This window comes from Globicephala melas, chromosome 11 (assembly GCF_963455315.2).
Source record: "Globicephala melas chromosome 11, mGloMel1.2, whole genome shotgun sequence".
NCBI classification, from domain to species: Eukaryota; Metazoa; Chordata; class Mammalia; order Artiodactyla; family Delphinidae; genus Globicephala; species Globicephala melas.
In genome coordinates this window covers 94,035,040-94,061,393 of record NC_083324.2, presented here as the reverse complement: position 1 = coordinate 94,061,393, position 26,354 = coordinate 94,035,040, and the positions used below count along the sequence as shown (strand labels likewise).

General features: G+C 44.0%; 1 protein-coding gene across 1 annotated transcript in view; it reads right to left on the bottom strand.

Annotated features, from left to right (window-relative positions):
• ADTRP (androgen dependent TFPI regulating protein) overlaps positions 1-26,077 on the bottom strand; it is a 57,705-nt gene extending 31,628 nt beyond the window's left edge. The window contains exons 1-3 of the mRNA XM_060307847.1: positions 25,788-26,077; positions 16,072-16,206; positions 14,437-14,538 (exon numbers count right to left, since the gene is read on the bottom strand). Coding sequence (XP_060163830.1) covers positions 14,437-14,538; positions 16,072-16,206; positions 25,788-25,940 — 390 coding nt within the window. The 5' untranslated portion in view covers positions 25,941-26,077. The remainder of the gene's footprint in view (positions 1-14,436; positions 14,539-16,071; positions 16,207-25,787) is intronic.
• Between the last annotated feature and the right edge of the window lie 277 nt (positions 26,078-26,354).

The following is a 26,354-nucleotide window of genomic DNA, read 5'->3' as shown; positions in this document are numbered from 1 at the left end:
AGGGATTTCCCTGGTGGTCCAGTGGTTAAGACTTCACCTTCCAATGCAGGGGGTGTGGGTTCGATCCCTGGTTGGGGAACTAAGATCCCACATGCCTTGGGGCCAAAAAACTAAAACATAAAACAGAAGCAATATTGTAACAAATTCAATAAAGACTTTGAAAAAAATGGTCTTAAAAAAGGGCCGCCTAGGGCCACCGGGTCGCAGTCGGGCCTCCTTTTGCAGCTCGGTTCAGTCGTTAAAAAAAAAAAAAACGAGAGAGAATCTCTTTCAGAGCCACTGCTAGCCCACCAACAAAAATGGGGGAAATTGGCCTTCCACACACTTTCACAGAGATAAAAGGAGGCTGGTTTTCCAACCAATTCTTCTCCTCTTTCTTTTGACCACTTTTCTTTCATCTGGTTTTTTCTGTGGTCATGTCTTCATTCCTTTTCTTAAATTCAGCCTCTGCCACCCTTCTTCCTTGATTTGATGGTTGTTTGAACTCTCTTTGGCTACATGAATACTCAGTTCCCTAATTAACATCTGAGAATGGTGAAAACAGAGGAACGTGTAAGCCTGGAAATGGTTTTTCCAGAACCGCTTTTGAGCCACAGTCCAGTCCAAATCAGAATAAACATCATCTCTCCTTTAACAAAATATATGTAATTACTATGACCCTGTGCGTCTCTTTGAACATAAATCAGTCACTAATATAGCATATGTCTCAGATACAACAACGAAAAGCCCCATAGATATTTCAAGGTACCAATAATCTCTCTAGAATTTTCCTTACTTGTAACTTTCTGTACAAAAGAACACCTCAACGTTTCAAACATATCATGTCATCCACAGATTGTAAAGGCAGGGCTGCTAAAGGCTTTCTCTCTGCCTCCAATGCCCTTTGGTCCCAGCACACCTCACTCTACCCCTGAGGAGGAACTCTGGGGTCAGTCTAGGGCACAGAGAAGCTACCAGAGCAAGAGGAAAAGACTTCATTCTTCCATGCAGCCATCTTCATTAGGCGCCTACCCTATGCCAGGTGCTGTGTGAGGTGCTGGGGATTAAACAGTAAACAAATATGGGCCCTGCCCTTGTAGACCTTACAGTCTAATCAGCAAGATTTTCTATAAACAAGTAAACAGCCACATAGATACCAGTCACGATATGGGCTATAAAGGAAACAAACAGGAATCTACTCATCGGAAGGAACGCGGAGGCACATGCTTTACGTAAGGCAGTCAGGGAAGGTCATTCTGAGGAGGTCATTTTTAAGCTGGGACCTAAATGTACAAGCAAAGGCAGGGAAGAGCAAAAGGAGAACATTCCAGGCAAAGGGGACACCATATGCAGAGGTCCTGGTGTGGGAAGGAGCTCTCATAGTTACAGAAACAAAGCAGAGGCCGGAAGAGCTGTAACATAGTGTAATGGGGAGACAGGCTCCACTGGGGTCTGGAACATTAAGCAGGGGCCAGGTTCATCTGGCCTGTAGGCCATGGGAAGGAGTTCCCATAAGTGTAGTTTCCACTACACTTATTCTAAGTGTAGTGGAGAGCCACTGCAGAGCACTGGGAAGGGGGACACTATTTCCTGTGTATCGTGCTGCTGTATGGAAAAGGTTGAGAATGGAAGCAGGAAGACCAGTTTGGAGGTATTGTGTGGTTTAGAGGAGAAGTGAAGGTGGACACCAGGGTGTTGGCAGTGAACAGAAAGCAAACTAGAAAGCAAACAGATTTGCTACATATTTTGGAGGTAGCATCGACAACATTAGTTCATAGATGGGATGTGAGGGTGGTGGGATGGAGGGAGGTGGGAAGGTCAATGCTGGTTTCTGTCTTGAGCAGTTGGGAGGATGGTGACTCCATTTTCTGAGATGGAGGTGCCCAGGACAGGTTTGGCAGTGAGTATAACAGGTCCACTTCTGGACACGTTGATTCAGAGATGTCTGTGGCATGCCTATAGGTGTGCCTGTAACAGCGGTGTCAGGTAGGCAGTTGAGAAACAAGTCTGGAACTCAAAGGCTATCTGAGCTATAGACCCAGCACAGGGATAGAATTAAACCCATGGGGATGGATGTGAGTAGTTACTGGGAAAAGAGTACTGGCAAAGATGGTCCAGGACAGGCCTTAAAGAGGGCATCACTTAGAGGGCAGGTAGAGGACACAGCCAGAGACTGAGGTAGGAGGAAAACTAGTCTGTCTGCTATCAACAGAACCAAAAAAAGCACAGTTTCAGGGAGCGAGAAGTGTAGTGTGCTGAATGCTGCTGAGAGTAAGATGGGGGCAGAAACAGGAGCCCTGGGTTTGGCAGTTTGGAGATAGTTGGTGGCTAGAAAAAGAGGAATGAGCAGAATGTATAGATAATTCCGTATGGGTCTGGGGCAATGCTCTTGGACTTTGTTCCGTTCGGAAAGGCATACCTGCTTGTTTGGCGTGTGGCGCAAATAGCACCTTCTGCCCTGAAGGAAACTCCTAATCAGCCAACCCCACAACCACCAGAATAGAATAGAATAGAAGAACAGAAGGGATTGGGAAATTGGGGAAAAGAAAAGCAGTGCCTGTGTTGGCAAAGTCTCCATTTGGGGGCATTGCTGAGCTGGGGAGAGCTGAGAACTTGGTTTCCAGTTGGATCTCTCAGTGGGGGAAATCTCGGGTAACAAATAGAACTTGCATTTCACCCCTCCCCTCACTAGTAGGTCCAGGTGGTTCTGTAGATTCGTGTGCAGAACGCCCATGTTGACATTAACAGGAAAGTAAATCAGACAATCCTGAGACCTTAAAACCCAGCCCTGAAACTTTAATTATATACAAACGTGTACACAGCATGCACCACAATATAAAAAAGATACAAACCTTGTGCTTAATGGTTACATTGCCTAGCATGGAAGGCAGGCAATTTGATCACCTCCAGAGATCACTTTATGATCAAGAGCCTTTTCTTTTCTTTTTTTTTTTTTGCGGTACGCGGGCCTCTCACTGTTGTGGCCTCTCCCGTTGCGGAGCACAGGCTCCGGACGCGCAGGCTCAGCGGCCATGGCTCATGGGCCCAGCCGCTCCGCGGCACGTGGGATCTTCCCGGACCGGGGCACGAACCCGCGTCCCCTGCATCGGCAGGCGGACTCTCAACCACTGCGCCACCAGGGAAGCCCGAGAGCCTCTTCTTAATTGCCAGAGAACTCTACGGGCCTCCTCTCCAGGGACAGCTGCCGGGATTAGAAAGGAGAACACTGCACCAAATTCATCTATCATCACAATTTAGTATTTTTAAATAGTGGCCTGTGGAATAAGCCTTCGGGAACAGGGCTCTTGTCCCTACTAAAGGGATGAACAAAAAGGATGATTTAATCATTAACTCCCTTTTCTTTTGCCTACCCCTTTAAAATGAGTACTTCAGCAGCTTAGCATTTTACTCTCAAATATGTTCTGACCTTCCCATCCTGCACCCCAACCCCCATCATATCACCTACTTTATTAACTGGAACAGCTCAATTAGGGGTTGGTTGCATAATAGAGATCTGTGCCTGCAGGAACAGTAGAAATGATTCTCGGGGGATGGTAACTTACTCCTGCAGGAAAGGCCTTTCCACCATAAGCCACTTCCCATATTCATGGGTTTGAATCTACCTCATACCAGGTCCTGTTCACATGCTTTTCTCCACACCTTAGAACAGTCTCTGACCATGGATTCGAACTCTCATCAGTTTATTTTTTTTTCTGTTTATTTTTTCCTTTTCTACTGATGCATAAGTCATACACTCCATTTGTATGTGGCTATTCTAGACATTAAAACACGTGTATTTAATGTAGTAACGGCAAATGTAAGTCATTATTTCTAGCCCCTCCCCACCAGCAATCCAGGGGGGCTTAGCGTGCCTTAATTCTAATCAGCCCTCTCTCAACTTACATTCTGTTTGCATCCAGGATTTTAATTCATACTTTTTTAAAGTCACCATAAACTGAACACATTGCTTGCCATTGTTTTTGGTATCTCGTACCTCCCTTCTGAGATCATTTTCCTTCTTCCTGAAGTACGACCTTTAGCATTTTCCATTACTGAGGGTCTGTGGGTGATAACGTCTGTTTTCGTGTGTCTGAAAATGTCTTTACTTTGTCCCTGTTTCACAAGATACTTTCGGAGAGTAAATAGGTTGGCTCTTTTTTTCTTCAGTACTTTGAAGCTGTTATTCCACTTCTTCTGGCTTCTTTGTTGGTATTGAGAAATCAGCTATCAGTGTAACAGTGGTTACTTTTTGGGAAATCCATTTTATTAATCTGGCTGGTTCTAGGATCTTTTTGTCTAAAGTGTCTGTGATGTCATACAAGTGACTAGATGTCTGCCCTGTGTCCTGTGTGTCTTTTTTTTTTTTTTTTGGCACTTCTTGACTCTGAGGATTAATTTTTCATAAATTCCAAGAAATAATCAGTGATGCTCTCTTCAGATATTGCCTGCATCTATCTCACTCTCTTTTTTAGCTCCTCTTCTGTTTTATTTTAACTTTGGGGAATTTCCATTATTTTCTTGTTCGTAAGTCAAATGTTTACAAATATTTTTAAAATATTTTTTTCAGCGTTTGAGGTGTCTTGTGATGTTTGTATGTTTGTTTGTTTCAGGCTACTGTTGCTCTCTATGGCCAGAAATGGACGGCACTCGGGACCTTGTTTCCTTTGGGTGGATAACTTTCTCCTCCTGCTAAGGGTTGTGGGCATGATTTGGAAGGATGCAGGAATTTATGGTCATTATCAGTCGGGATCCCATCAGGAACAGGGAAGCCCACTGAGGGATTCCAAGGATGAAGGTTTTAGAGGCTTTGGCAGTTATTGGAAAGGTCAAAGCAGTAAAAGTGAGGGAAACTTCTACTACAAGGGGATGCTTTGAGGGAGCTGGCTCAGAAATGGTAAATCTCAGAAGTCTCTGCCCCCTCGCTGCCTGTAGTATAAAGCCTGTGATTCCTGGGTGCTTGTCCAGAAGTTGATGCTAACCTCGTGTCTGCACATCTGCTCTCAACTGCCACTAGAGAAAAAGGCGTCCTCACTTTCACGTCTCATGAGAGTGCCTGTCATTGGCTGACTCTCACCTGGAACCATATGGAGAAAGGGATTCTAGGACCTTGTGTGTGATTCCAGGCTTATCCCTTGCTATGCAGAGGAGAATGGAGGAGGGGTGACGGTGATTCCAAGTTGACAACAATTTGGCATAGGTTGTTACGGATCACGGATAGCACTTTATGTTGCACACATATTATTTTATGTGCTCCTAATAGCATCACTGAGAATTAAGAACAGTAAACACACCTATTTCAAGGAACCAATACCCAGTGTAGGACTGTTAGCTTTTCCAAAAATCACACAGCAAGACAATGGCAGAAATGGGACCAGAATTGAGGTTTTCTGGCACTTGTCAATTGTTTTCGTGAAATCAAAAATTAACTTGTAGAAAACATCTGAGATCAATTATTTTTGCAACTGAGACACAGGGCTAAGACATTTTGCTTCCACTCATCCCAAACCAACTCTTAGGCATCAAGCTGCAGCACTTTTCTTCCTAATAATTTATCCCGTCCAACTTTTTAGCCCAAGAAGAACCTTAACAGATGTGAAAGGACTTTTGTGAAGATAGACTATGATTCACTAGATGGTCCATTTCCTGATGACCTGTACCTGGAGATGTCTTGGACTGTCTGCACCATGCTCTAAAAGTCACCACCTCAAAAGATACCACTAAGATTGTGTCATTCCCTGTGGATATGCAGCTTAATATTCCAGTTGTCAAATATCATTCAACAAATATTTCTTAAGCACCTTTTTTTCTAGGCTTACAATTTCTGTGATCATCATGATATTTTAATGCCGCTAACTCTGACATTATTAGGTTAGCAAAGTATTTTAAAATATGTCAGAAAAAGTATGCATATTAATTAAAATGTTCCCACATATAAGGCTTAAACTGAAGTCCCTGGGTTGATAGGAGACAAAAGACTTTTATTAAATACTATTTGATAAGTTAAGTATTTTAGTGTCTCTGCCAATCATTGCTACAAAAGAATATTTATCGTCAAACATGAATTGGGTAAAAAGGGAAATATCACTATATTATTGTCTGTTAGTCATATGTACTAAGGCAATAGCAAGAACAGCATTTTCAAGCAATGGCCATGCCCTCTTGCGCCCTGATCAGCAAGCTTGTTTCTAACATCAGGTTTTTACTGTTTCTCAGCATTCAGAATGAGATAGCTGATTCTTTGAGTGAGTACATGGAGTGTGCACCAACATGCCTATAGATTTTTGTATTCATGGAGATGCTCTTTAAATGGCATCTGGGCCCTTTTATCAGACCACTGTTAAAAGACTGCAAGTATACACTCAGTGTAGAATCACTGAGCATAAAAGCAGGAGCTCCACTTTGAGCAAACCTTTTGCTCACACGCTCACAGACTCTGGCAGTGGCCCCTGTCTCACATGGCTCAGCATGCATGAAGTCCCTAGAGAAAGAGCTCATTCTTGTTCCCATGTTCTCACTCTTCTTTAGCTTTGCTCTAATTATAAACTTTTAGAGAAAATAAATGAGTCTAGTGAATACATGAAGGTGATAGAAAAAGGATGAAGCTGATAAGTAAGGCTGGTGGTAGGTTGGAAGAGTTGTTGAGATTTAGGAAGCAGTTGGGAACGCAGGTACCTATATATTAATGGCTGTGCCCATCGGATTGAGAGGAATGAAGGGCAGGGCTGAGAATTCAAAACTTAGGACATAAGCATGTGAGAGCTAGGAATCCATGTGATGGGTGGATAATATGTGGGCAAGTGGAATAAAGCAGACTAGAAATCATCTACTGGCTGATAATCCAAGGACCTGGAGGTGAGAGTAAGATTAGAGGACTTGGAAAAGCTCAATTCCCAATTAGGCACAAGTGGTTGCTCTGTAGGCAGAGAAGATAAAAGAGACCAGGGAAAAAGATGTGGAGCTGGTTGAGAGCCTGTCAGCAGCTCCCTGTTCAAGGACGGGACTCTGCAGCTGTCAGAGTGTCTGCCTGTGGGGTTATGAAGTAACTAGAAGCATGAAGGGGGCTTTTCTGTGCTGGCTCCCTAATCAGGAAGGGGATGTCCATTCAAATCTGTGGAGAAGGCTCTCACACCCTCCACCAGGCTTCTCGTGGGCATTTTCACTTCTGCTCTGAGATCATGGGACTTTTGCCCTCTCCTACCCACTTAGATTTTATTTCTTTTGGTATATCAGAGAGGTTTAGGATCTTCTCTTGTGAGTTTCTCCACCTTGGTTATTCTCCAGCATAAAGTCATTCTTCCTGTTGGTAGTATTACCCGTGGTTGCCATGGAAGTGGGGACTAATTACATCACACAGGAGGGGAGACCTGCTAGGGAACCCTCAAGGACACCGAATGATTTCAATCATTCAAATTCCCAGTAACTTCTTAGAAGACATGTATAGGTTTTGATCATTAAAAACCTTTGACTTTGATTTTGAAATTGGGATGTATTTACTGGATAATGGAATCGTAAAAGCAAGCTGCTCTTCAGCACACACTGGAAATTCTCAGAACTGGGATTTTTTTTTTAAAAAAGATATACTTCCACCATTCTGGTTTCTGCCCTCAAGAGATGAAGAAAGCGGGCACTGTGATTGCTTGGTTCTAGTTACATAAAACCTTAAGTGGACTGGTAATCCTTTGGCAGTTCATTATCAGAATCTCCTGTGTTTACCTTAAGACTTCCTGAGGGGCAAGATGGCTTTATTGTCCTTACCCAGCTAACTCTGCTTCCTAATCCAGCTTAGCTTCTGACTTCTCTGCTGAGCTTTAAGCATTCATTTAACCCAGTGTTTCTCCAGTGCCACTGGAGAGTCTAACCTACCTTAGATTAGGAAGCGAATGGAATGAATAAAGTGTTTTAAAACAAGAGGGCAACTCTTTATAACACTGTAGTGATTAAACCTGAAAAAAAAATCCAAGTAAATATCAAGGTCTGATAAATGATTCTATCTTCATTCTTGCTCAGAGATTTAGAGCAATGCTCTGAGAAAGGATCTTTCCTGTGGCACGCGGTCGGCTTAGCTAGGGCAGCTCTTCCCTCTCTAGAGTCACGTGACAAGTTATTTCCCAGCACCATTTTCTGGTCATTGTTGGCAGTCATCATTTCTCTTTCTAATGTGGACTTGGTCTAGGGTAGAAAACGGCCAGAGAAGATTTTAGAATTTAATGGTACAACAGATATGAAGGAGGAAGAGACCGTGAATCAAAGAAGGCAGACAACTGTAGATGGAAGAGGGAAGGAAACAGATTCTCCTCTAGAGCTTCCAGAAGGAATGCTGCTCTGCTGACACCTTGATTTTATCCCATGAGACCCATTTTGAACTTCTGACATCTACAACTGTAAGATAATTTGTATTGCTTTAAGCCATTTAAGTTTGCGTTTATTTGTTACAGTAGCAGCAGGAAACTAATACATACAGCACTACCAAGGCTCTCCCCTCCCCCCAGTCAGACTGCTCTTGTTGGGCTTCCCTGGTGGCGCAGTGGTTGAGGGTCCGCCTGCCGATGCAGGGGACACGGGTTCGTGCCCCGGTCCGGGAAGATCCCACATGCCGCGGAGCGGCTGGGCCCGTGAGCCATGGCCGCTGAGCCTGCGTGTCTGGAGCCTGTGCTCCGCGGCAGGAGAGGCCACAACAGTGAGAGGCCCGCGTACAGCAAAACAAACAAACAAACAAACTGCTCTTGTACAAGTCACCAGAGAGTTCATTACTGCAAATGCAATGATCATCTTACAGTGTCGTTCTTACTTGACCTCTCAGCAGCTTTTGACGTAGAAGACTTCCTCTTGAAACATTTGTATACTTGACTTCCAAGAGACTAAGCTGCACTGGGTTTCCTCCTAACTCACTGGCATCTCCTTTTCAATCTCCTCTGTTGAATTCTCCTGTTTTTCCTCCCAAGTACTGAAAGTTGGAATGTTTTAAGGCTTAGCTCTGGGATATCTTCTCTAACCATACTTACTCCCTAGGTGATCTTATTTAACTTTAAAAACAATCTTTATAATGAAGACAGCCAAATTTATGTCACCAGTCCAGCAATCTCCCCTAGGCTTATATGTCCAGCTGCCTATTCTGCATCTAAAGTTTGTTGTCTAATTGACATCTCAAACATGTCCAGACAAAACAATTTCCTTCTCCACAATCCTTGCACCTCCCCGCCATCTCTATCCATACCTCCCCTGTGTCTTAAGCTAATAATCTTATCTCCCTTTTTTTTCTTGCCAGATATTCAGTAAATCCTGATGGCTCTACATTCCAGATCTATACTGAGCACAAGCACAGCATGTCTGCAGACTTAAACCAAGCCTCCAAAGGATTTCACTTACCACCCTGTGAGTGACATGGGCCGGGACGCTGCTGTATCAGCAGAACATACTCTGGCTGTTGTCTTATATCATGTGGAAACAGAAGTAGATGGGAGGTGGAGTTCCCCATAGGAACCCTGACCAGGACCCTCTTCCTTTTCAGACATGGACTTTCTGGGGAATAATACTGGAGGGGCGGGGGGCTGTTTTTAACTGTGGCAAATGTTCTGCCAGAGTTCCTTCAGAACACAGCCTCTACTTACAGCAAGTTAAAAGACTGGATGGGAGTATGTATATAGATAAAACTATAATTTAAGCTTCTTGAGGTTGGGAATCATATCTCAAATTTCTCTTGTCACCCCATGAATAATTCTTGATTGTGTATTTTTTATTTGAACTCAGCATTAGAACTCATCTGGGGGCCCAGTTTTCAAGTATATGTTCAGTTATGTCAGGAGATTTTAACCTGTGGTCCATAAATGGAATTTTGAGGGTCTATGAACCTTCTAAGATTGTACACAAAATTTTATGGTTATTTGTGCTTTCCTTGGGAAAGTGTTCATAGATTTCCTCAGATTCACAAAGTGTTCTGTTTCCTAAAGGCTGAAAACCACTGAGCTATCCAGAGATATCTAGACTGTGGGTCCTCTCTGCCCAGGAGCGCTGGGGTAAAGAACCAAGGAGGCATGGGCGAGGGGTTTGTAACGTTGAGGACAAAGGGGGGCCTTTTGATGCTGATGTCCCCACAGGTGACCTTCTTTACTCATTAGGACTCACCTACCTCTGCCTAGCCACCCAACAGTTTCACACCAAGCTTACGGGTGGGAGAGAAAAATCTGAGACTGGGGCCTGAATTTAGTGATGGACAACATGTGGCATACTGTGAGTGAGGAAGAAACTGGAAGGTTTAGAGTTTCCCTTGACATTTTGACTCCCCAGCAAGCCCCCAGAGAGGGCTAAAAGGCCTTCCAGGTTGTCCAATCGTGACCCACATGCCTGTCACAGCCAGGCTGGGACACAAGGGGCATAGCAGCCCTCCTGTCTATGTCATTCACTTGGCAATAATAACATACCGCTGCATGACACCATCTATGTCAATGTCTTGTATTAGCATTAACTGTTATTTGTATTATTTCAACGTTGTGTGTGTAAACTAGGCTCCACCAGATTTAAGGTTGCCAGAAGTCAAAACCCTTGTCAAATGTCCATCTTGGTGTTAACCCTTATAGCCGGTACTTAATCATTATTTTATTTCAAGTGAATAAATGACAACACATTCAATAACTAGGTGGCTGGATTTGGTATTTGCTCCGATTTAAAGAGCCAAGGCCTATCTCTTAAGAGCAGATTGTTTTGAAATCTCCATTAATATAAATGAAGCCTTTCCAGTTCTAAAGCTCTGTGATCATGGATTGAGAGTCTTACGTGATCGTAACTATTTATGCAGTCCTCGGTAATTTATAAGGTGCTTGTATGCACTTGCTCAATAATCGTGTACTGATCTCAAATGTAGAGGGCCTCTGGGGGGGTTCTCTGATCTCTTCCCTCTCCTTTAGGGAAACCTGAATGGTTTAGGTTGACTTCCGGAGAAATAAGTTCCCCCAGCTCCCTTCAGGTTAGGATCTGAGCGTTTCCTCAGTTACTGAGTCCTCTTCCTGCTGTTTGAATCTATCTGTTCTGGTTCTATCTTGAGTAGTCATTTAGATAATGCCTGAGGAGTTAATGTTTTCCTGGCAAAACCTGGAGGAGTACTTTGCTATTCTTTCCCTTCTTTCTTGAAGACTGGAGAACAGCTTAGCAATAAAACAGTCCGGTTGATCTACTTTAAATAAGGCAGCCTGCCCACGGTTGATGCAAATATTACACTGATGTTACTGTTTGGTTTGAATATATAACAAGGATAGAAAAATGTCCATTAGAGTTGATAGTCAGCTTTGAACGATCTACTGCAACGGCAAGTCTAGAATGAGCTAGAAGGGTTGGGTTGGGAGGAGCCCAAAGACTTGATGAATCATGAAGGTTTTAGAACTACACTGTGTCAAAGGGGAGAGTGGTATTTCTTAATCTGACAAATCCTACTCATAAAACCCAGGGCAGCAATGCAAATGGCAACAGGGAGAATATTCCAGAGCTAAGGCTAGAATAGTAAACATAAAGACTGTTGTGAAATGAAAGAACCTTCAGGAAAGTATGACGCTGGCTGTGTACAGCAATAATTCTTATATTGTGGAAGAAAAAAAGGAGCAATACAGGAAGTGATTCATTTTAAGATCAGGCCCAGCCCTACATGGAAGCAACTAGTACCAGTGACCTCCCATCCTCACTTTGGCTGCCACAGTGGTGGTTTCTGGGTATTTACTCATTTGAGTTGTCATGGAAGGACACTGTTAAAATGCAGAAAGTGTCAACAAATTAACCCAGTAACAGCCATTTCCATATTCTTTTATACTAGTATTTAAAAAGTCAACAGAGAGCATTCCTTGAGGTAATAGACCAGGAGTATTTGATAGTGAGGACAGAAAATGTCCAGAGTAAGGGACACAGTTTGGGGAAGAGAGATGAGATGCAGTCACGAGCACACTGGATTTGGAGCAGACACCATAAGGAAGCATGGACGTTTGGGGATGACCCCGTTAGGAGCACCCAATGCTGGTTTTGCTGATGCCAACATTTTCACTAGAAATGGCTCCATTGGGAGCTTCTCCAGTTAAATTAACAGAATCACAGAAGAGTCTGTGTCTGACCCAACACAGGTTGCCTCTTCTTTTCTCTTTTTCACTGTCGTTCCACATTTTTGGACCCTAGCCCCTTCTCTCTAAGGGATTCAGGTTACTTGATTGACCAAAAGGCAGAGAGCAGGGTCAAAAGAAACCCCCAGGTTGTGAAGGCACACGAATATTTTATGTTCTCTGTTGTATATTATCTGCCTTGCTAATTAACTGATAGATATGACATACATTATCAAGCTATCTGCTTCCAAAATTACCAAAAGTCCATATGGCTGTTTAGCAAGGTCACAAATGCTGGGCATCACCATCACAACTATTTGGAAGAAATCTAATCTTACTTCCATGTGGAAAATGGTACCCCAAAGAGGTAGGAAGCTTGTAATAGTTGTAGGAAAACTACTAGCTGAGCTAACAAAACCTTGAAAAGGTATTTGATATATGTGTTTGGCTCCAAATAAAAGACACTTTCAATACTCTGCCTTTTTATTTTAGTAACATCCAGCTCAGTCAGTTGTCCCAAATCGCTTCATTTTCTTAAGTAGAGTTTTGGCTTATTAGCATACAGATGGGGATTTTGGATTTTTTTAAGTGAGAATTCTCACTTTGCTTTGTTAATCAAGCAGTGACATCCTTTTTGATTGCCTGGTGAATTATGAAACTAGACTGAACCACAAGTTCTGCACTTACTATAGTACAAGGCAAGGAAGAGTGAATTATGAGCTCAGTGGCCCCAGGCAAATCACTTAACCTTTTAGAGTTTTTATTTTTTTAATTTGGAAAAATTCAGGATTGTAATTGTTATCTAAAGAAAGTTGTATGAATTAAATGGGCTCCTATTTGAGGAACATACTTAATATAGTCTAAGTGCCATAAAAAGCCACAATATTCCCTGTGTAGGGGTTTCAGATCAACGTTAATGGGAAACTGAGAAGATGAGGAGGTGATCTGACAAAAAGAAGCTGGTAGGACGGGCCTCGGGGAGGTAGGACTTATTAAGTATATAGCTTTTGGTCCTGAACTCTAAATGAGATCGGAACTTGTATACCTTAGTTAATAGTATCTCACTGAGCACATATTTAAAGTGAAAGTACGTTTTTCTGAGGGGTGGGGGGCAGGGCACATGGTGGACTGAGCTGCTTTTCCAACTTGGTAACAATGTGAGTTTTAAGACAGTGGAAAAGTTGGAGGTAGAAGAAAGTCTGTGAACCTGAGGAGCCTTGATATGCTACTCCCTTGTGACTTCCCCCTGGTTTTTTTTTTTTTTCTTTTTTTTTTTTTTTTTGCGGTACGCGGGCCTCTCACTGCTGTGGCCTCCCCCGTTGCAGAGCACAGGCTCCGGACGCGCAGGCTCAGCGGCCATGGCTCACGGGCCCAGCTGCTCCGCGGCATGTGGGATCTTCCCGGACCGGGGCACGAGCCCGTGTCCCCTGCATCGGCAGGCGGATCCTCAACCACTGCGCCACCAGGGAAGCCCCCCCCTGGTTTTTAAATGTCATTGGCTTCACAGACTCTCAGACCTCCTTCTGAATTCCTGACTAATGTGGAAATACATTTGTAAATATTGAGAAGCGGAGCAAGTACTTTGATTACTCTGTGCGTGTGGTGCTGATGACTCAGACCTCCTTCATCCAAGGCCTGGACAATCCTGCTCCAGCTCTGCTTGTCCAGGCCACTGTTACTGGTATTCAGATACAGTGCCCTGAATAACTCAGAACAGGTTCTGGTTACTCTTCAGCCCCTCAAAAATAAATACATGAATAAAAACCCAAATGGGAAACAGAAATGTGTAAATCATCTGTGATAAATAGTTGTGATCAAGTGTTAGCTAAGAAGCTGCTTCTGAGCCGTGAGTTATTCTTTGGACATTTGGGAGGATTTTTTTGAGCTATAATTGACACGTATAGCATATTAGTTTCAGGTGTACAACATAATGATTTGATATTTGTATGTATTGCAAAATGTTCACCACCACAAGTCTAGTTAACATCCAGGGTGGATTATTTTTAAAGCTTGCTTGATTCCATTCCTAGATAGGAATTCATTACATGTTATTTGCTGAAGTTACTTCTCTTTCAGGACTGCAGGCTCCAAGAGTTTGCTTGCCCTTATGGTTTCATGTCTTTTCAATAACTTCATAAGCAACTTGGCAAAGAGTCTTGCCTGGACATCCCATCTGCTCTCTGTATCTCCAGTTACAGCACCGCTTTTTGTTCATTTCGTATTCTCAAAGTGTTCTTTAAATAAATAGCGACGGGATGAAGAGGGAGGAGTGAACGGGATTTTGGGGGTTGAGGAGCAGTTTGGAAACATAAATAAGGCACTTGGAGTTCTCAGAACAGAGGTTATTGCCGTTCTGTATTCACTAAATTTTCCTTTCACTCACCATTGCATGATTCAACCACACTGGAAAGATACCATCTAGGGCCTTAGGGTAAACGAGTTCTCGATCGTAGAGAAAGAGGATCCAGAATGACAAAAATACAAACTGGAAAATAGAACACAACAATAGTATCATTAGGTTTATCTTCAGTGAGTGCTTCCTAAGATAATCAAGGAAACGTAGCAAAATAAAAATAGATACCAGTTTTAAAGATACATTCCTATATATACATAATGAAATACTAAATGAAGGAAAAAATTATTTATTGTAGAATTACAATACCCAGTCTCTGGGGATTTCAGAGAGTTAGGGATCAATTATTTGTCATTGTGGCAGGCAGAGAGGATGTAGATAAATAGGATTCGCAGACCATTTCATTTTAACCAATGACTTCTCTCTTCTCTGAGCTTTACCAGGAGTGCTGAGAGCAGCCACATGGCATGGCTTGAGTCTTCCACTTGCGTTGCCCACTCTCTAAATAGGCATGGCAAGGGGAAGCAGGAAGGCTGGGGCGAGGATAGGTGACAAGCTCCCAGGGTAATTCACAAGCTAGTTAACAGAGAGTTGGATCTCCTTATTGCTCAGAACTTTGGATTGATCCCCATCCTCTTGTACCCCTTGGCTGTCTTTTCAAAGTGTCTGTCTTCCATGCTACAAAATCAATGGAGAGATGGGAAAAAATAACTATTAATCTTCTAACGATCTTCTTAAATTCCAAAAGCTCAATTTCTAAGTCTTAAACAATGAATAAACTCCACTGATACAAAAAAAACTTAGCCTCTTTAGAAGATTTTTGGGGGTGGAGGAGGAGGTGTCCTGCAGAGTAAAACTGGAATGCCAGTACTCACTCCGTTATCTGAGAGCTCATTATTAGTGTTTGGAGAGTTTCACTTTGGATTTAAGTTTGAGGTCTCAATACCATAGGAAGTGGAATGATGACGGGTAGAAAGAGGTAATCATTTCTAATTATAGGCCCTGCTGGGCAGCCCGTGTGCCTGGTCTCAGTTTGTTTCCATTCTAACTAATGAATGAAAACATGCGCAATGTTGTAGAAATGTGGACAGTATCAGCAACAAGCCGACTGTCCCTTGCATATATATGTCTTGCTTCTTCCCAATGTCCATTCGTTCCACAAAATGCGTGAGTCACCCGCCATGTGTCCCACACCAGATATTTCAAACAGCCTCTCTCTCCTCCATTTCAAAGTGTCAACTTTGAAAGTTTTCATACCTTTTTTTTTAATGGTTTCCACTTGCAGAAGTAACAAATGCTTATTGCAGCAAGTGAAACAAGATGTATGAAAGGGATATTAGTCATCTGCCTCCTCAGCAGCCTCCATTCCCATCACCCTGATGGAGCCAAGGTCATCGCAGTTGTATTTTGGTTAAGAAAAGTCCTTCAGACTTCCCTGTTAGGCAGTAATAAGGATCTTGTATCAAACGTACAAAAGCTAATGATAAATCTTGTCAGTTAATGTGCCTTATTTCCCGAAGACACTGGGCAGTGCTATGCAGTCCTCAGGCCATTTATGCAAATGCAGTTGCCCTGGATTATAATGATGGGCTCCTCGCTGCCCAGGAGAAGTGTCAGTCCATATGACATGTGTATTATATTACCTGCACATCTTTGTAAACTTACTGCAGATATCGGAAAAGCCAGCGTGGTGAAAAGCAGGTCTCTGAAGGCTGTTACGAACTTAATGTCTTTTTTCCCTTTAGCTCTTTTCAGCACATCTTCCAGACAGGCCACCCCGTAGAAAAGGGCCTGCAAGAGCTAAATTCATTACAACAAATGAGGACCTTTTCATTTCCTTCAATTAATACATTCTTCACTGACATGAAGCACCATCCCTCTGGGAGCAGTGTTGATTTGAGAAGGAGGGGCCGCTGGCTGTTTCGGTTGGGAGCCAGTTCGAAGGTTGGTCTTGCAACTTGCTGGGCCCTGACCTTGATCACTAAAACCGATTGTGTAAAGTTGTTTAGGGGATAATAATGTGTACAGTATTTAGCATAATGGACTTGAGCTAAAATGGAAACAGAATAGAGTCAGCTTAAAAGGAGAATGTAATGAGATAGATAGCTTGGCTGCCCAGAGGTGGGAAAAGCCAGATAAACAGCACAAGGGCAGAGCACCAGACACAATGGTAGATATATTCTGGCCTCTTCCTAGGAAGAAAAAAATGTTTAAGTGCCTAGTGTTGCAATCTCATTAGAGAAGCCAGAATCAGCGTCAAGAGCCCCATGAAGGAGCTCTGTGCTCTCCTGAGGGAGACCCACAACATGGCACCTTGCCTTGCTGAGGGAGAAGCCAGAGGAGAAGGCCTCTGAGGACCTCACAGAGACAGTCTGTGTGAGGGAGTGATTTAAATCCACAGGGCTACACAGCAAGCCGTGGGCTCGGGTGCATCTCTAGGTACCTGAGGGCCTTGCAGGTAAAAAAGAAGCAGGGCCTTTTTCAAGGACACAAGATCACAATCAGAACAGACTTTGTGCATTCTTACAGTGTTCCACAAACCCACGGCTTCTAATTTAAGGGTCACAAGAGTACAGAGTTGGAGTTGGTTTTGAGTTACTGCTTCAGAATCAATCCTATTCCTTGAAAGCTCTGACTGGTACAAAAGGAACAGCCTGGACTCTGCTGTGAGTCTGAGTCAGACAAGTTCTGGAACCTGGGCATCTGGACTAATGATCAACCAAGTCGGCTTTTGGGGAACAAGCTCTGAGCTCTGAACCCTAGGAAACCTCTCGCAGGGTTGGCCTCCTGCCACTCCTCAGGCTGAAGGGTGGGCAGGAGAGGACATAGAGGTGGATTAGGCCAGCGATGTCCCCACGGGGGTCCTCAGACCAGCAGTACCAGCATCACCCCAAAGCTTGTTAGAAATGCAGGCCCTCAGCCCCACCCCAGACTATGGAATCAGAATCTCTGGGAATGGGGCCCAGGAATTTGTTTTTCAATAAACTCCCAGGTGCTCTGTGTATATGCAAAAGTTCTAGAACCACTGGATTAGACATAAGTTTATCACTTAAAAATCTTACTGACTACTCAAAACTATAATAGCTGACTTTTTTTTTTTTGTAATAGCTGGCTTTTATTGGTTTCTTGTTATGTGCTGGCCACTGATCTAAGCTTTTAATTTCTTATAACGACCTTATGAGGTAAGTCCTATTATTCCTTCCCCACTTCGCATTTTACAGATGCGGAAACTGAGGCACAGAGAGATAAATAAACTTGTCTAAAGTCTAATGGTTGATAAATATCAAGGCCAGGATTTGAAACCCAAAGTCTGCTTCTTGAGCCAGACTTTAAAAAAACCACACACACCATGTGACGTGTCAGGTTTCTAAGAATACGGATAAAGCACTGTGGGAGTTCAGAAAAAGAGACCATTATCTCCAGGTGGGAGAATTAAAAATGACTTCAAAAAATACCGATGCCTGATTCTCACTCCCAAAGATTCTAATTTAATGAGTCTGGGGGTGCAGCCTAGCCTTCAGGATCTTAAAACATTCTCCCAGGTGATTGTAATCAGGGCAGCCAAGGTTGAGAACCACTTGCCTAGAGGAACTTCCATTTGGAAATGCAGACCTGGTAGCCTCCAGGGAGGCGGGGCTGCGGAGATGAGCCCACATGGTGGGATGAGGTTTCTAAAGAGAGGACAAAGGGAAGAGGAGAGAAGTGGGAAGCGAATGCTGAGGAAATGCCCTCCTCTAAGGGACAGAAGGGCTAAGGGGGAAGCAAAGTAGCAAAGAATGATCAGATGGTAGAAAATCAGGAATGTGCAAGAACCCCATGGCCCTGAGGGAGGAGGAAGCTTCAAGCCAGAAGGGGCCATTCCAGGGAGGGTGGGCTACAGTTTTAAATGCCATGAAGAGGCTGCCACCCCAATACTCGTCGTTTACTTTTGCCGTTGAGCGCTGAGCGCTGCAGAATTGGAGTGCAGTCTTTGCACTGAATGCTAGAAGTCTCCTTCTCTCCCCTTCTTCCCCAGCAGCTCTCAGCTCACCCCTGAGGCCATAGCAGGCAGCTGCTGGAGTTAGGAAGGGCAGACGAGGGGCCTGGGCCCCGGTGAGGAGGCCTGCACCTTTCTATCAACACAGCAATTAATCCACACAGCAATTAATCTCCCACTGAGCGCTGAGTGCCTGCCAGGTTTTCCCTCCTTGGGGAGAGGCCGCCTCCACCCAGCATGTGAAGTCCCTGTGACCGCTTTCCTTAGCGAGAGCTTCCTAGCGTCAGCATGAGTCAAGCTCGTCCTGACTTTCTCTTGCCTTTCCCAGTCGCAGAATGTGGAAATGGACTGGGGAAAGAACACATTACTCAGAGCCTCCGTGGCTTCTCCTTCACCGATAAAAATTTGCTCCACACCACAAACTTGCCAATCACTTCTCCCCCTCTCCCCTCAGCTCACACGTTATTTCACAGGCATATGTCACTTTGGAGAGATGCCAGCTGTGTGCGTGAGGCAGCCTTGTCTCCATCGATGTTAACCCACGTTGATGCGCCATCATCTGTGTCAACAAGGAATATTTATGAGCCCCTGCATAGGAGCCCGGGGGGGCGCTAGGGTGTTGCCAAAAGAAATAAACAGGCGAGAACTAGGGCATAGAGGATCCACACAGCAGATCTGGCGAGCAAGGAGAGGGAGGTGGCATGGGCTTAATGGGGAGGCCTCCTGCAGGGCCTCAAGAGCAGGTTTGCATCAGCTCACAAAACCAGACACTGGTCTGCTCATTCTCTAAGGACAGTACACGGGGATGTTTATAAGACACTCACAGAAGGAATAGTCAAGGGGGAAAATGGCAGCTGTTAGGGACTGAATTGTATGCCCCCAAAATTCATATTTGAAGTTATAACCCTCAGTACCTCAGGAAGTGGCTGTATTTGGAGACAGGATCTTTAAAGAGGTGATTAAGTTAAAATGAGGACAGTAGGGTGGGCCCTAATCCAGTAGGACTGGTGTCCTTAGAAGAAGAGGAGATTAGGACCCAGACCCACACAGAGGGTAGACCACGTGAAGACACAGGGAGAAGGCAGCCATCCACAAGCCAAGGAGAGAGGCTTGTAGAAACCAACCCTGCTAACAACTTGATCTTGGACTGCTGGCCTCTAGAACTCTGAGGAAGTTTCTGTTGTGTAAGCTCCCCAGTCTGTGGTACGTTTTTATGGCAGCCCCAGCAAACTAATAGAGTAGCATTGAAAGAAGATAGCAACAACTGGCCTTCTTTTACGACTCTTACAGCAAAATTACTGTTTACATTTCTCAACTATTTGGGCCGCTCAGAAAAGCAGAGTTAACGGTATCTTCTTGGTCAGGGTTTACTTCAGAGTTGCTGCTGTCTAATTTAATTTTTTTCTACCAGTTCTTCCCTAATTCCATCTGTCCTTTCTTCTAAAATACTGCTGATCTAAGATTGTTAGCTGTCTTCCATTTTTGTTGCTAGCTGACAAACTTCCCACCTGGGAGAGCTTAATTTACATTTTTTTAATAACTAGTGCAACTTGAGAAACCATAGCTAAAGGATGTTTCGTTTTTACATTCATATGTCTTCACAAAATTCACAACAATCTTGAAAACACAGAAGCTTAACCTTTCTAAGTCGTCAAGTTTATTTTCCTTGCTCTAAGCCAGAATCCTCTTAAACTATCCCAGGAAATGAGAATTTCTTCATTTAAAAATAATTCCAGAGAGGGAGATTCCACAAGTTTCCTGAGCAAGACATTACAACTCTGACTGAATGAGTCAAGTAATCCAACGCCCAGCTCAGCTCTCTGGGCCTGACTCAGACAGGCCGGGACTTTCTCAGGTCTCGCCTTCAGAATGATGCAACACTTGCAGTGGAGATTAATTCAGAATAAAATAGCAAATGGGGACTCATTGTGATGAGCATTTTGTATAACTGTGGTGGTAAGGGTGGTGGCATCTGGGACAGGTAGAGGAAGTTTGTCAAATATATCTGTATTATATGTAATATTATATTTCAGACATTATTCACGTGCATTGAGCTTATGAAACAGATGAAAGAATGAGATCAAGAACATGGGAGAAGAACTGATATGAAGAACACAAGAAAATAAAGAGAAGAAACTAAGAACATTGAGGGACAGGTTGGAAGGAAGATTTGTAAGAATGCTTAGCCAGTGTTGTATAGCTGATAACAGCTGGCTTCAGTGTAGCAGTAGGATGGCCGTGCGGTAGGCTGTCTTACGGGTGGGATGGGGTTCTCTAGAAAGTGGCTCTTACCAGTTAAGAGTTATGTTCTGATCATTTATTCATGCAGCCAATATTCACAGAATGTCTCTTAGGTGCCAGAAGTTAGGCATAATACAGACCAGGGCAGGTTCTATGTTAATATGTCTTTATTAGGAAGAAGAAGAGGCAGCAGAAGAGGAGGAACCTTTTCGGTACATTTACCATTTTACGTTTTGTAGGCCAGGTTCCTTGGGAAACAGAATCTGAGATGCTGAGATCTGCCTGAAGGGTGTTCATGGAGGAGTGCTCTCAGAACATCCATGAGAAGAGGGAGGGAGGGAGGGAGAAGGACTGAGCACCAGGAAAACCGGAAGGGCAGTACAGTTGCATGGGATCAGCTAATCCCCGAAGGAGCCCTGGAGTTGAGCTGTCCCTTCAGAGTTGTCCTGGAGCCCAGCCTTTGTAGCCCAGGTCAACCAGTCTTTGCACGCAGCAACCTCAGGGAGGTCTCAAGCCTTGGTCCAGGTAGCTCCCTTCTGCTGAGGACAGTTGTGGGATGAGGGCTCAGCTATGAGTCACCAGCAGCCAGCACCCCTTCTCCCAGGAGCTGGGGAATGAGTACCTTGATGCTGAGGAGGTAGGGGAACCTGTGTGCCACACCACAGATCCACTACATATGAGGCACAGAGGAGTTAGGTAACTCACTCAAGAGCACATGGCAAGAGAGTGGCACCCAGGCAGTCTGGCTCCAGAAGCTAGGCCTTCGATCACTATACTTTATACTGTGCACAATGAACCTACCAAAATGCTGTCATGGTTACTCAGTAAACCACAGCTGTTTTATTTCGGGTGCTGGTGGTGACTCTTCCCTTCTCTCAGCCCTCATCCTTTCAACTATCTGAGAGGTAAAAACAGTGATCTTAAGCATTTTTGTGGAATAGACAGTTAAGTGTATTTCTGAGTCTGCTGAGCTTAGGAGTTCCACAGATGAATATATTAACCCGATGATGGAAATTAAAGCTTGGCCCCAAGTATCGCAGTGGGTTCTATATACTATAAATGGATCTCTGTCTTCTCACTGTTCATGGGCTACCTTGGAGTTTGAACGATGGAACGTCCCCAAGGATCTCTCTTCCCCTGGCCCTGCTTTGCCATCCCTGAGGACCTATGTAATGAAGGGGCTGTTGTCATCCTGAGAGCTTGACGATAATAAGGTCAGAGCTGCCTGCGGCTTGGGCAACTTTATATGAAGAGGGGAGGGTAATGTCATGCCTCTGTTGGTGAAGTGGGGGGAGGGAAACAGGGAGGGGCCCGCCCAGAATCTCCCCTGGAGATCCCAGTTATGAGGCACCACCTTTAACCATGTTTCAGAAGGAAGTTTATTTTTAAAAAGAGGAAAACCCAGCAAACTCTTATGAATTCTGCAAGCCGATTTCAATTGTAGCTGAAAAATTCCTCTATCCCCTCTCCCCAGCTTGCATTCCCTGGGGTCAGGGACAGTCCCTGGGTGGAAGTGGAGTGGATGGAGAGGAGGGAACACAACATTGTGGAAGACCCAGGCACTGGAAGCCTGAGCCAACGTGAGCACCCGAGGATGTCCACAGCACTGCCTTGTCTCCTTGCCCAGCTCCTGGGGGCTACCGCATTCAGCAGGATTCACTGCCCTCTGCCTGAGCTTGCAGACTCTAGCTCTAGGGCTTCCCCAGTGCCTGAGGGCATCCACCTAGGCAACTATTATATAGGGAAAGCATTGACTCCACAGTGGTCCTCCTCTAGCTGGGAAGCTGAAGTGTGAAGCCTGTGGAGGGAAGTACTTGAGCAGTGAGGCAGTTGGGTGACCCTTGCCTGAATCCATGACCCACCACCCATGGTGCTCAGTGAGGGGACTGATGTCCCCCAAAATTACCCTCCCCTCTGCACCATCCCTTCTGTACTGAAAGATGAGATGGCTAGAAGCTCACCAGCACTCTCCTACCTCCTCATTCCATTTTCCACTTCTTACACCATTCTGAGTGCTTCCCTTACGTCCTTTTGTCCCTTACGGTCACTCTGTGGTTATGCACTATTTGACAGATTTGGAAATAGAAGACAAAGAAATACCCAGACCAGGTCAGTAGGAGGTGGAACTGAGGAACCATCCCAGAGAGCTCATGACCCTAGAGCTCCTGCTTATGCCCGCTAAGCTATACTGCCTTCCCTCCCAGCAGGGAATTGGCTGCCTCTTCCCTGGGGTCAGTTTACTCCCTCATTAGACAGAGACTCACCTCTCTCCTCTTCTTCCTTTACTCTCCTTAGGCACTAGGCAGGAATTGGTCGCCATTCCTCAGTGGCACCCCCACTAACTCACCTCATGCCCCAGGCATCAATCCTTTGAAGCCCCTGGGGTAGCTTCAGGAGGAAATGGGGCCCACTTAGAATGCTGACTTGGATTAAGTTGGACTTTGTTCTTAGGGGCCATGACAGATATTCAGCCAACTAGAAATGAAAGCTGTTTAAAGGGGCAGGATGTAAATTTCCTGGAAAGCAGGATGGGGTACTGACTTCAACATGTTTACATAAAATAAATTTAAGAGTGTTATAGCAAGTTATGAGACCTCTGTGACTTTATAAACGCAACCATTAACTAATTATTCGTTAGTTAACACTAATTAGTCATTAGGAAACACAACCATTAATCAGCCCACAAGACCTCAAGAGCTAGAAATTTTAAGGCGCAGTATTTCACGTGATGTCACGTATTTGAAGTCTGACCTTAAATCGATCCTCTAAAACACATTCAACCCATCTTCACCAGTTGGAAAACGTTGCATTAAGTCACAATTTCAGGATGACACCTAACAGCAGAAAGGAAACAGCCATAGGGAAGCCCCTCTCTGCCCATTTCAAGGGCCAGAAGATGTCAGAAGAGACTATACTGCTGAGGAATACAGAAAAGTGAGGTCAAGTCCAGTCAACATACCAAGGCACCCAGCTTTTATTATGAGGATAATCTGCGCCAGCCACTGTGGCAAATACAGTGTAGAATCCTAGAACGTCAGGGCTGGCAAAGACTTAGGAGACAAAACTCCTGTTTGGGAGCCACTTACAATTTGATTGAAATGTTGAGAATCACATGTGGGTGGAAATGAGAAAACAATACTATACATAAATAAGCGGAGACTGAGAGAAGCCGTAAAAATTCAGGGAAAGGAAAAAACGAATTTGGGCTAGAGTTGCTCAGCAGAGATTTTAAGGAGAATATGGGATTTCAGGTGGTCTGTGAAAGCAGCAAGGTGGTGTAGAAGCAGGTAGGCCTTTCATTCAAGGATAGTGTGAATATGGGTAGAACAGTGACAGCAAAAGCCTAGGGACCAACACTGGAGAAGACACAGGCCTTCCTGGAGAATAGACCAACCTTCCTAGGGAGGCGAGCGCCCGACGGCCAAGTAGGCAGGTGAGCTCTTAAATCAGGAGTTTAGATTGGTCCTGTAAGGTAGGAGGGAGCCCCTGTGGTTTCTTGAGTAGCTGACCACACTTCTCAAGCAGGCTTATGATGTTTGAAGCGAAACAAAACCCAGAACAGTTCTTTGGGAAGATTAATCTGAAATCTGAGTGATGGATGGACTGATAATAGGAGGACAGTGAAGAGGTGATCTGGTCATCTAGGTACCAACTAATAAACACCTACAATGAGAGGGGCAGTAAGATTGGGGAAGAAGGGATGAACCTAGTAAGAGGGAAGACATAGGATTTGGTGGCTATTAGTCAGGGAGTTAACACTAGGAAATAAGTATCCTGGACAGATGAGTGTCTTTTTCCATTCTTGGAAATATGGTGCCTCTGGGACATGTAACCGAGCTATAATTAAGAAGCCAGGGTGATGGGGTTTGGGAGTCAGTGATGAATCTGCTCTTGGCCATGCTTAGTGTGAGGGAGGACAACCATACTAGAATTTGGATTTGATTAGATCATCAGTCCTGGCTGACACTGCTCTCTTTACCTTGACTATTCTTAATGTGAAGCTAATAGATACATCAAGCTGAGACTTTTACTGTGTGATTCTAATTCCACAAAATCATTTTTTGTTATTTTCTATTTACTTGTTTTCTCATAAAATTCTATTATTGAAACAAGCCATCACCTTGATATTTTTCAGGCACAGTAGAACTGTATTCAGGGCTCAAATCTCAAAATCAAAAGCCAGCAAGTTACCAGAGAGGAGGAAGCTGAGCTTCCAGGCTGCTTTGATTTGAACCTTCTAAATTTCCTCTCCTTAGCATTACAGAGAGTCATCTTCTTTTTTTTTTTTTTTTTTTGCCATGCATTACCTCTGCCTAGGATTATGATGCCAAAGAACTGGAATATTTTGTCTAGTTTCTGAAATCAGATGTTTATACGGTACCCTGCATTTAGGTTAAAAATCTCAAAACTTTAATTAGCATCCCCAAAGGCTGCAGCATGTTTAGCTTTTAACTCTAAAAATAATTTTACATATTTCCAAAACATTTTTTAAAAACCTATTTTTCTCCCATTCATTCACACTTCATCACTTCATTCATCAGATTGTGGTCAGCTGGGCTAGGGAGACAAGAAAGGATCAAGTGATGTGATTGGTTTGTAAATAGTTGAAAATGTGTATTTGCCATTTGGTTGGGTGATTTGTCCTTTAAGATGGAGCCTGAGCCTATAAAAAATTGAAGTGGGATCCGAACATGGCAAAATGTATTTGCTTTTCTTAGATAAATCTGTTAGTCTGTGTGTGCTGTAAAAGGGCATTATTCCTCCACTGGAAACTGCACTTCCCACGCAACATGCACCACTCTGCCTTCCCTCACAGACTTCCCCAAGCAAAGTTCAAAATTCCTCCTGCATATGTAGTCAGTCCCATGGTGAAACCATTAGTTTAGTTCCCCACTTGGGCTCATCTGAGAAGAACTTCAAGACAAGATTCTTTTCAAAAGAGCATTTAACAAGTAGCACAAAAGGTAGCTATGGATAACTCCCAGATGGGGTTTCTCAGAGCAAATTGTCAAGTGAAAGAGAATGCCAAAACTCACAAACAAACAGTGAAGAAGAAAGACAAATATTGGAATGTTGTACTTGATAAAATCCAAAGGTGTTATGTGTAGAGGCACTGATATTACAGGCAAATAGCTTGCTTCCTGATACAGCCGAATGGACTTACCAGGTTAAGGAATGTTAAGTACTTCCATTGTCCACCATTTAGAAAGACTTTGGGTTTCCGCGGATCCTCTCCTTGTTGTGAGATATAAAAATTGAGGAAAATATACCAGCTCAAAACAAAAAAGTGGTATATGCACGTAGAAGTCCTCGTCATGGCTAGCTCTGACCAGGGGACTGTAACGGCCTCAAAGTAGCTTCCCTCTGGCGTACTTCCGCAGGTGACAGCGGAAGTCCTATGGCAGGCCGGCCAGAGAAGGAGAACTGTGTAACACACCCCTCTGGGATTGAGAGTTCCAACGTGGCTGAATTTTGCTTCTCTCATAGGCTCCTTTCCTGATAAACGTGGGAGACAGGATTATTGCTGATTTTCAGATGCCTTCACTTAGATAATAGCAGGTAATCCGCAAATTTGCATAGGTTTCAGTATTTAGGCTTTGAAGAGGGCAGGGAGCAATGTAAGAAGTGCACTTTGCACTATTTGACTGGGTCGGGGCATGATTAAATGACCTTATCGTTAAGTACCAGAGAACTCTAATGAAAATACCTACCGTCATGGTCGTATTTTCTT